This window comes from Sarcophilus harrisii, chromosome 2 (genome assembly GCF_902635505.1).
Source record: "Sarcophilus harrisii chromosome 2, mSarHar1.11, whole genome shotgun sequence".
In the NCBI taxonomy this organism is placed as follows: Eukaryota; Metazoa; Chordata; class Mammalia; order Dasyuromorphia; family Dasyuridae; genus Sarcophilus; species Sarcophilus harrisii.
Window position 1 is genome coordinate 282,861,176 of NC_045427.1, and position 12,269 is coordinate 282,873,444.

A 12,269-nucleotide genomic window follows, 5' to 3' on the forward strand; every position below is an offset into this window, starting at 1 on the left:
AAGCCTCTCTGTATTCATCCTGTTGGTCATTTCTTACAGAACAATAATATTCCATAACATTCATATACCACAATTTACCCAACCATTCTCCAATTGATGGGCATCCATTCATTTTCCAGTTTCTAGCCACTACAAACAGGGCTGCCATAAACATTTTGGCACATACAGGTCCCTTTCCCTTCTTTAGTATCTCCTTGGGGTATAAGCCCAGTAGTAGCACTGCTGGGTCAAAGGGAATACAGTTTGATAACTTTTTGGGCATAATTCCAGATTGTTTGAAGAGCAATTTGGAACTTAGCCCAAAGGACTATAAAACTGTGAATACTCTTTGATCTAAAGTATCATTATTGGATCTGTCTCTCATAGAGATTTTTTTAAAAGGAAAAGGACCCATGTAGACAAATATTTGTAGAAGCCCGTTTTTTGGTGGCAAAGAATTGGAAATTGAGGGTCTACTCATCGATTGGGGAATAAGTTGTGGTATATGACTGTGATGGAATACTATTGTGCTATAAGAAATGATGAACAGGCAGATTTCAGAAAAATCTGGAAAGACAAGAACTGATATTGAGTAAAGTAAGCAGAGCCAGAAGAACATTATACACAGTAACAGCAAACATTGTGGGTAGATTAACTATGATATGCTTAGCTCTTCTCAGCAATGCAGCGATCCAAACAATTCCAATAGACTTGAGAGGGAAAATTCCATCCACATCCAGAGAGAGAACAATGAAGACTGAATGAGGATTGACGTAATTTCACCTTTTTTGTTTGTTTTTTTCTTCTTGAGGTTTTCCCTTTTATTCTGATTTTTCTTTCATATCATGACAAATTATGGAAATATGTTATATAGCAGGAGAGGCCCTCTTGAAATTGGATATCATAAATTTACAGTGGATCTAGGCATTGTAGGGATGTGCCTTTTACAGTTGAGTAGCATATAAGAAAAAGTGGTGAAAAAAGATAGTGAAGGCTAGAGTTTGGTGACATTTAAGTGGCAATAACATAAAGATCTGATATGTAGTTGAATTGTTCAGCCAGCAAGACTAGATTGGGAAGGAAAGAAAGGAAAGCTGTCATAAGGGTGATGGCTAAGAAGAACATTGAAGGATAGAAGGACTAGGGATCATTATGAAAAAAAGTAATTTTCAGAATATTCAAGTTCAAGGGAAGATGGAAAGAGAAGGTTATGGTTAAAAAGAGGAATTTCAAAATTCTTGGTCATGGAAATAGAACATCATCATATGGGTACTAAGAGATAAAATATGTTGATGCTATACAATACTATATATTTGTTTTATGAATTTATGAATTTTTAATCTTCTGTATCTTCTGCTAGCCTTTGTGTGTCATTTGTGGCTTCTGAAATCACCACTCCCTAAATTCCCATTTAATTTCTTATGTTATCTTTCAATATATCAAAACTATGATGAGGAAAGTCAAATTCTGCAAGGGATAACTATATTCCATTTTATATATTAGAAACTGAGACTTAGTGAAGTTATAAATTGGCCATTAATTAGTATAACCAAGACTTGAATCTAGGTCTTCTGATTCCAAATCTAGGACAATGCTTGACCAGCTGCCAGGGTCTTCCAACAATAGAGAGATCATCATCACTATCGTCGTCGTCATCATCATCATCATCATCATCATCAACATCATCATTATTATTTGGCTTCAGGGATATTCTTTTTTATTTCAAAGTGTATAAAACCTTTAACAATTGACTGACTGACATGATTGGTTAATGAGTAAGCTCCAAACAGGACGGATTTCCAGCTAAATTAAGAAGTTTGTATTTGAAGATAGTTCATTTCCTATATTAACAAATCCTATTCTGGGTTATATCACGACTGTAATATTTTGTTTCATTCATCTTCTCAGTTGCTTATCAGTTGATAATCCTTGGTAAGGTATTCATTAGTAATGAAAGTTTTAGATTATGGACATCCTTTCTGTGGTCATTTAAATTTTTAAAAAGGACTCTTAATGGAAAAAATTTAAGACTTAGGAGAATCAAGCTATGATGATGGAATGAAAGGAGGCTGGGTTGAAATGTTTCAGTGGAGATCCCGCCTAGTACCAAATCATGTTGGTAACCTACTAATGTCTCCTAAGACTAGACTAATAGAAATCCAGTTTTTGTAAACTCCTACTTAATATTTTTTGGCTTCCCATTGTTTTACTCAGGATATATTCTGACTTATATTTGGGAGATAGCATGATTATACAGAAAGAGCACTGGTGGTGGCAAAAAATAGAAACATTGGTTACCCATCAATTAGGGCCTGTTCGAACAAATCATACTATTCAAATGTAATGGGATATATTTGTACTGTAAGAAATGAGAAATGTGAATAATAAAGAGAAACTTTGTGAGAATTATGTGAACTGATATAGAACAAAATAAGCAGAAACAAGAAAACACATTACCAAAATATCCACAGTAATCAAGGAAGAAAACTCTAAATACATTAAAATTCCCTACATGGTCAGTAAATCAATTGTTCTGCTTAACCTCTTTCTTAAAAGGGAGAGTTTTCTTGGACAGGGTTAATGACAGCAGTGTAAAGGAAAACATCAATACATTAATTTTTGAAATAATCTTGGTCAGAGGACTCACATTTGTATCTTGATTATGCCTCTCAACAGTGTGGCCTTGGGCAAGTCATCTTACCTGTGAGCCTGAATGTACTTTTCTGTAAAATGAGGGTCCTATATTTAGGCCTTTTTAGAAAAGGCAGCTAAGTTGTACAATGAATAGAGTGCTGGGTCTGGAGTCAGGAAGATTCATCTTGCTGAGTTCAAATCTGGCATTAGAGACTTACTACCTGTGTGATCCTAGGAAAATTATTTAATCCTGTTTTCCTTGGTTTCCTTATTTGTAAGATGATCTGGAGAAGGAAATGGCAAATCACTCCAGTGTCTGTGCCCAAAAAAACTCTAATTGGGGTCATTAAGATTCAAATACAACTGAAAAATGACTAAAATGTCTTAAGGTTTTTTTTTTTAAAGAAAGTATATTCATAAAACTTAAGGCACTATAGAAATGTTATTATTATGGATAGATGAAGCATTTATTATGTGTCAGACATAACTCTATGAAGTAAATAATACAAATCCTATCTTCATTTAACAGATGAAGAAACTGAAAAAGAGTGGAGTAGAGTGCCGACTAAGGTTACAAAGCTTGGAATTTAGACTTGGAATTTAAAGTCCAGTCCTTCCATGATATTAATAATAATTATGGTATACATCTATGTAGAATGACATTAAAAATTAAGACTAAAGTACCTATGTCAGGAAAATAGTTTTTAAAATTTCATAAATTCCACCAACTTGATGAAAGTTTTACTATTTCTAATATTTATTTCCACATAAAGGAAAAACCTTTCTAAGAAGGCTTGGGACTCCATAATTGGCTCCATTGGCTATTATTCATATTGCCTGAATTTTCATGAAGGCTTTTGTGTTCTGAAACTCATCAAGATTCTTGTTCTATTATTTTAGGAGCCCACAGACAACCTTGAGGACAGTCTTCTCTATTCCCGGCCTGAGTTTATAATAGGCACTGAAGGAGAAGAGGATGAAAACCCTGTTGCAAAACATGGAGAGAATCCAGGAAATCACACTGAACTCCCTGAAAACATTGGTAGGTCAACCTAATATGAAATTAGAATCAACCTAAGCTTTAAGAGGAAGCGTATGCAAAACTTTGGGCTTTTTGAATGAGCACAACATTTAAGAGTAAATTTTTTCCCACATAGTCTAAAGATTGAAGAGTGGGGATGGGACTTATATATGTACTATTGATTAGGGGACAATAAATAGTGCCAGGAAGAAAAAACCTGGGGAAAGGAGCAAGTCTCAAATACTATGTTCAATAAACCAAGATTTTGGCGAGGATGGGGTGGAGGTGGTGATATTGGAGATTGTGGTGGAATTAGATAAGAAATGGGAAAAGCTCCTATTTGAATGTATGTATTTCAAAGTTGAAAAATTAGTGGTCAGAAAGAACACACTGAATAAGGGACAGTGACAAGAGGGTAGTTCATTTCACACTGGTACTCCTAGATTTTCAATTGGGTGATGAAGCAGAGTTTTAGGATGATCACAAGAACAAAAATGCAAAAAGAGCCAGCAGTAAAATACTTTTTCATCTAAAATTCAGCACCTACTGGAAAATTACTTTCTTCTACTTGGGAACAGTACTAAGTACTGCCCAGAGAACATTACAACACTAAATACTCATATATCAGTCATACTCTTTCAAATGCTGGCATCTCATTTAGGTCTTATTCCAGGTTAAATATTTTTTTAATATATATATACGTACACACACACACATATATATATATATATATATATGTATATATTCATTGATACTTCTGTTTCTTTAATGGATACTTATATACTTTCTCATATTTTTAATACCCTTCTCTAGATATGTTTTACTTTATCAATGTCTAATAATGTATGAACGAAAAGATAATTTAGTACCCACTGTGTGCCAGGCATTGTATTAGATACTAGGGATACCAAGACAAAAATGAGATAATCTCTTCCTTTAAGGAGCTTAAATTCTAATAGGGTTAGAGATGGTCGAGATAATATTTACAATGAATTGGTGAGGGGCAATTAGATGGTGAAGTGGATAAAGCACTAGCCCTGGAGTCAGGAGGACCTGAGTTCAAATCAAGCTCATGGGCCTATATTTTATAGACATTTATCTTCCTTATTTTGAAAATCATGACAAAATTTACCTTTTTATCATCTTGTGGAACCTCTTTCATTTTATATCATTTATTAAAAGGTCTCCAACAATGACAATAATTTGTTTATTCAAAATGCATTTATTAAATAAAAACTAAAATAGATAACAAAAAAGCAGTCAGGAAACAACATAGCCTAATAGGTAGATCTGAAAATGAGTATAATACTGAACTAAAAGGCATCAATTAAATGCTTACTTTAAAAAAGGAAAAAAATGCACTTATTTAGCACCCACTATGTGCCAGGCACTATTCTAAGCACTAGAGGTAGAAAATTAAATAATAATAATATTATTTATTATTATTATATTATATAGCTTATTATAGTAGGGGGTGTCAGGATCAACATATACACATAAAAATGAATACTACATACACACACTCTAATTTAGGGAATGGAGGAGAATACTAACAACTGTGAGAGTTAGGAAATACCTCATGGAGCATATATCACATAAGCTGGGCCTTGAAGGCAGATGGGATTTCTTAAGAGGTAGAGTAGGGAGCCATGGGGGAGGATAAACTGTGCAAAGGTACAAGATATAGAAGAGAGGGAATGTCGCATAAAGGGAGAGCATATGGGCCAATTTGAGTGGAATATAAAGTATAGGATTAGGAGAAATATGAAATCAGATGGAAGAGATAGGTGGGATCCTGATTTTAAGATCTTTAATGTCAAAAACTTTAAATGTCAAACAGAAGAGTTTTTATTTTATCTTAGAGAAAATAAGGAGTTGTTACAGAACTTTCTTGGGTAAAAGATTTACCTAATCTTGTGCTTTAGGAATATAAATTTGCCATCTGTGCAGAAGATGAAGCAGAGAGACCAAATTAGCAAGGTGTTGTAATAGACAGGTGAGAAATGATATAAGTGAAAGGAAGGGAACAAAAGAGAGACCTGCAGATGTCCTTGAGTTGCTTTTAAAATATGATCCTTCCCTCCATGATTTCTTTGGCTGCTTTTGTTGAAGTTGCCATTCATGACTCTATTGAGTAGTCCATTCTATGGTTCTGCGTTGCTCCATAGTTTTGCTTCTTGCAGCCCTCAGCAGCATGCTTTTTCTATACTCCATGGCTTTGCAGTTCTTTTCCACCACTTCTCTCCCTGTAGTTCTCAAGTCTCAGAAGATGGCACTTATTCCTTTGTTTGGACCAGCTCTAACATCCTGTAGGCAAAGACCTTTGAAGGTTCTATCTTTTTTGAATATGTTCACCACCACAAAATACTTCTATGCCAAAACACTTTTATTTTCTGTTGTTATCTTTTGTATGAATGTCATATTTCCAGTCCTCACACAGAAGATATCATTTGTGTAGAGTAAACATGTCTTCTTCTACTTATAAATAGTCCTTTCTCCTTAATTCCATGTTGGTTCCTTATTATTTATCACAATTTGTGTCTTTTCTCCCCTGGAGTTCAGGGTTCATACCTTTTACCCAGTCAGTAGTACTTGGTTGTTTAGGGGTTTAACACCTAGACTTAACTTGGGTTCATGATCTTAAAATAGATTTTGATAATTGTATTTAAATATAATCCTATATTTTATTCTTTTAAAAACATTATTCTGAGAAGAGTTACATAGACTTCATTAGGCTGCCAAATGAGCCATAACAAAAAAGGGTAAGAATCTCTGGACTACACTATTAGAGGGAGTACTTAGTACTTTTCCACTTATCTTGCCATTCTTCTTAGGCCTCTGTGTGCATTTTTTCAGATTACTTAATTCAAGAAGAATCATACTTTGACCTTTGTGCAATAATGTCAGGGAGAGAATTCCTCTGTCTTCTGATTTGTAATCACTAGCTATAGTTTTGTTTATATGTAATGGCAGATTGGATAGAAGAAAGAATAAAAGCAGAATGAACTTCTTAGTACATGAAAAATATTCTTATTCATACTTATTATTAATTATATTCATCATAATATCTGCTTTTGTGAGACAACCTAAGATTATCTCACATTCCTGTTTACAAGCAATGCACCTAATGGTTATCATTCATGGTATAGATGCTATCACTGCCTCCTTCGCTTTTCCTATTGGTCTTTGAACAAATCAGTTCAACAAAAGCTTATGTAGTACTTACTGTGTTCAAAGCCATGGGATTAGTTCTAGGAATACAAGATAGATGTAATATAAATCTAGATCTGAAAATCTTATAATCTGGTCGGGGCAAGGAGAGGGGAGAAAAATGAAGGAGAGACTAAGGAGAAATATACTCCAAAAACTTTTATACTCCACAATATACTCCACAATACAATATACTCCAAAAACTTTTATCTTCTCAGATATTGGAATCATATTGGTATCAAATCTACTCCATCTGTTATACACACACACACACACACACACATATATATATATATATGTTTCGTATATACTTGTACCTAGTGTATATATATGTTTTGTATATACTTGTACCTAGTGAGTAGCAGACCTGGGGTTTGAACTAATGTTCTGAATTCAGTACTCTTGTCACTAGAGCACTTTTTTGAAAAAAAAAAAGACTGAAGAAATACTTCAAGAAGGTAGTATTTCAGGTCTAAAGTGCTTCTGAGCATTTTACATTTATTTCTTCCCATTTTTATAAATTTATGTTAAGTAGAATCTAATAAATTATGTTTATGTTTTAATACCACTTCTCCTCTACTCTCCCTTAGAGATAGGAATTCTAATTCTGTATTTGATGTCCTAGTACTTTGTACTCTTTCTCTACAATTACCCTGTTTTACTTGTATTTTTGTGTATGTATCCCTACAAGATATTAAGCTTTTTGAGGGTGGAAACACTGTCATGTTAACTTTATATTTCAGTCTTGTACACAGTGGGCACTTAATAAATCAATTTACTCTATTTCTTCCTCATTAGAAAATGAAGACATTAGAGTAGATGATCTCCAGATTGACTTCTCATTTTAAATAATTTACAGTCTGTGGAATATCAGTTTACTGAATCATCTTTTGGATCATTCTTACTGGATCATCTCCTTGTAAATTCAAGGAGGAATTACATTAATGCTTTGTATAATTATTTCTTGACAGCAATAAAGAATGACACTGAAAGAAAATTTTGTTACCAGCAACTTCCAGTAACTCTAAGGCTAATATATACCATTTTCCAGGTATGCTTTTTATAATGTTGGATTATATGTGTATGTTTATCATAAATTTCAGTATCTGAACAAAGCAATAAATATGTGGTTATTTGAACAGGAAATGGCAAAGTTTGAAGAGCCTGACATTCTTTTTAACATGCTCAATTGTCTGAAGATTCTCTGTCTTCACGGAGAGTGTTTGTACATTGCAAGGAAGGATTATCCACAGTTTTTAGCCTACATTCAGGATCATATGCTAATTGCAAGGTATGTCTTTCATCTGAAGATTATTTTAAATCTTTGCATTTTAGATTTTGACCCCCAAGTAAGTTATGAATATGATTTATTTGAATGTGATTTTTTGATCCTTATTTCTCAGTCAAGGAAGGATTAATGACAAGTGTATGCTTCCTTATTTTTCTTCTTGACATTAATTCTTAGTGTCATGGGAAGGAATGTTATTGCAAATTAATTAAATTCCATGGAAATACATAAATACAATTAAATCTTTTTAAAGCATATATGCACCAAGTATATGCTGAATATACAAAGAACAAAAAACCAAATAAACCCTGCTTTTAATGAATTTACATTCTACTTGAGGAAAATTATATGTATATAAAAAGTAAACAAAATATATATGGAGTAGAAGCAAATTACTTTCTGAAGGCAAAACATACAGTAAAAAGCATGGTTTGATGGGAAAAAGTATTAGATTTTGAGAAAAGACACTTGGGTTTGAACACTGACTATAATATTTTTTAGAGATCTGATCATGAGAAAGTCATGAAATCTGTATGAACCTTCATTTGTTCATATGAAATATGAGAATAGGAATACTTGCTCTAAGTTCTTATTAGAGTTGAAGAAAACACTTTATAAGTAGGAAGGAAATATAAATTGTTATGATTATGTCTTTTTTTAGACAAGTTACTTGGTCTTCTTAAACTTAATTTTCCTTACATAAAAAATAATAAATTGAATTATAGATAAGCTCTAAGATACCTTCTTGTTTTGTCAGTTTATTATTTTATGAATGTGTCATCTTTCAGAGGTCATACATTTTGGGAATCTGTTTAGTTTAGGCAAATTCCTAAATTCCTTCTTGCTATTTGCCATTGCACAAATATTTTGTTTAAGATTTCTGGAAAGTGACTCCAAATACAGATTTAATGGTTTCCTAGCCAGAGAGAGATTACATCAAAGAAGGCTATTAAAGTGTATTTGTTTGAAATTTTGCAGATTAGACAAAAGGGCTTTTGATTGAAAAGGTAAGGAAGAAAATTACTTATGTAAGTAAAAATAGATACTATAGAGAGTAGCTACAGTATAGAAAAAACTAGAAATAGGAGAAAAAAAAATCCAAGAAAGATGCTAATAAGAAACCACTTAGGAGTACATACACATGCGCGCGTGCACACACACGTAAATGTATAAGGTGTAAGTACTAAGCATGATGAACTAGAGAGGAGACAAATTTGACCTCGGAGGTAGGTATGAATTAGATTTACCCAGATAAGATACATGAATATAATATGACTTTGGAAGGATACATTTTATTCAAAATGAATAGGATTGATAAAAGGGCATAGGCAACAGAGTAGTACTTTGTAAGACTATAAGAAGATAAATTTATGTGAAGAATTCTAAGCATAAAAGGGGTGTAGGTATGGTTGGACATCCGAATTTAGAATGATATTAAAATGATCTGTACTACAACCACCTGGACAGAAAAAAGGAAATAAATGATGAGTTTGGGAAAGATCATAAATTTGGTAATAGAGGCATAACATAATAGTGATAAGAGAATTAAATTATCCAGACATATGCTTGGACTCTGTCTCTTACCCAAAAGTAGAGCAGCTAATAGATTTTTGGTTTCCTCTAATGATAATTTTATCCTATAAAAATAGAATAATCAACTTGGGCTTGATTCTGATCAATAAGCAGAAAGCTGAAGTGGAAATGATGGGACGTTGGGCAGGAAGTTTAGAATTTATGAAAAAGGAAAGACTAGCTTAGTCTATCATGTATCCTACATTCTAGGAGTAGAGACTTAAAAGTGTTCAAAGAAAAGATTGGTGGGATGTGATAGATTCTACATTTCTACAGCAGATTTGGAAAAAATCCCAAGAATGTTATTCTGAAGATATGAAAAGAAATAATTCCAATGAGAATGCAAAATGGATATTTTCTAAAGAGTCCAACATTAATGTGTAGGGAATTAATTGAGCAACTTACTTTTTAAAATTACATACAAAAGATGGAAGTAAGAGCAGATAACTAAAAATTGAACATAACAAGCATGCTGTTGTCTAAAGCCAGGCATAATAAAGTCTTGAATTGGTCAAGGAATGCTGAGGATAACAAAAATAATTTTTTGGTTGCTTTTAGCTGTGTTGCACCTGTAGGCTTTCCGTTACCACTCAGGATCCCCTAAAAACCATGTTAGATTCAAGATATGGGTCTGCATCTACTAAAAAAAGATTGTAGAACTTCACTGATGTATTTATTTTTACTAGTTTACCAGAGGGTCCTTTAAAAAGGCATTAAATGAAATTACACAGAAAGGAGTGTAGAATGGCAAATACTGTACTATTTTTCAAAAATGAAAGGGAATAGAATTTGAAAACTTTTATACAGTGAGTGCCATTCTCGTGCATAAGATGAAAAAATGTGGAATAAATGATTTGTAAGAAACCAATTGAATGCCTAAAGAATAATTAAAGGAAATCAATAGTGGACTGCCCTTGGACATTTAATATTTCTATTTATGGCTTGGATAAAGACAAAGATGGCATACTTATAAATTTAAAGTTGACACAAAAGCTAGGAGGAAAGCTTAACATTGGATGACAGATTCCAGCTAGAAAATTGTCTCAGCAAGCTAGAATGTTGGGCTAATTTAATTCAAATTTGAATTAATTTGAAATTTAACATGAAGAAATATAAAATCTTAAACATGAGCTCAAAGATTAACTTCACAAAAATAAAATAGGGGAGATGTATCTAGTAATTCATCTGAAATATTTTTTTTTGGTTTGCGTAGACTGTAAGCTCAATAAAAATAAATAAATATACATTGTGATAGAATAACCAAAAGAAATTAATACAAACTTGTATAACATTAAGAGAGGCACTATAATAAGGCCAACAAAGGTTATATTTTTTGTGTATTTTACCTTGGATAGACAACTCCTAGGGAATTATGTACTTCATTGAATAGAGTGTTGAAGTTGGGGTTAGAAAACTGTTTTCAAATCTTGTCTCAGGTATGTGCTAGCTGTGCAGTTATAGGCTAGTCACTTAACTCCGTTCTGAGCCTCAGTTTCCTCATTTGTAAAATGAAGAGATTGAATTCATTGGCTTCTGGGGTCCCTTTCAGCTCAACTCAAAGGTCTGATGAATTTTGGGCATCTATTTTTTTTGTAAACTGGAAAGTGCCCAGAAGAGGGTAATGAAAGGTCTATTTTAACTATTAATTGGACGAACTAGGAATATGTAACTTAGCAAGGAGAAAACTTTTTGCTTTTGTGATACCTGACTTCAAAAAAGACTGTCGTATTCCACTTATCCTTTTTGGCCCTTAAAAAATTAGAAGCAATGTGTGTAAGTTGTGGAAAAGTAGAATGTGGTTTGAAGTAAAGAAAAACTTGCCAAAAGGGGAATGGACTGTTTCAGGAGGAAGCAGACCTCCTTCATTGGACGGTCTTTAAAGCAGTTTCAGGTGATGACTTATTGGTTGTAGAAGGCATTGATTGAATTAGATGGTGCTCTGAGCTTCTTTTCAACTCAGATTATGTGTTTCTATGATAGTATATCATAGTGCCTTGGAATGTACAAATAAGCTATGCCTTCTTGGACCATTTTAAATTATGTGTACATAGAAAGAAGCTCATGAATTTATTGATGAAGATAAATGGACAAGATTTTTATTCATTGAAGAGTGAATTCTCAAGGCCATATCTTCCTCCAGTTTTTCATTTATATACTCACAAAGTACCTTATTTGCTCAGTCAGGGTGAGACAAGCAACTAACAATCAGATTACAAGTGTCAGAGACATCCTTGATGTGGACTTTAACAGCTAATTGTTAATGACTCCCAGCTGGGATAGCAGCTGGTGAGACGGCACCTCAGCTGTGTGGCCTACGTGATTATTGCCTGTATGCTGGTGCCCTCTCTGTCTCTCTGCCTTTGACAGCTACCTTCTGCTGCTTGAGACTCCATGGTGGACATGGCTTAGAGGTGATGTGGTGCAGTGGGAAGAACATTGGAGTTGGAGGCAGAGGACCTGGGTTTGAAGCTTCACTCTACTACTTACTCCCTATGATGTGGGCCTCAGTTTCCTCATCTATAAAATGAGAGGGCTGAACTAAAAGATCCCTAAGGTCTGTTCCAG

General features: G+C 33.5%; 1 protein-coding gene across 11 annotated transcripts in view; it reads left to right on the top strand.

Annotated features, from left to right (window-relative positions):
• UNC79 (unc-79 homolog, NALCN channel complex subunit) overlaps nucleotides 1–12,269 on the top strand; it is a 300,682-nt gene that overhangs the window by 139,861 nt on the left and 148,552 nt on the right. For all 11 annotated transcript variants that reach the window (XM_031952318.1, XM_031952320.1, XM_031952321.1 and 8 more), the window contains 3 exons: nucleotides 3,514–3,655; nucleotides 7,816–7,895; nucleotides 7,987–8,135. In XM_031952318.1, coding sequence (XP_031808178.1) covers nucleotides 3,514–3,655; nucleotides 7,816–7,895; nucleotides 7,987–8,135 — 371 coding nt within the window. The remainder of the gene's footprint in view (nucleotides 1–3,513; nucleotides 3,656–7,815; nucleotides 7,896–7,986; nucleotides 8,136–12,269) is intronic.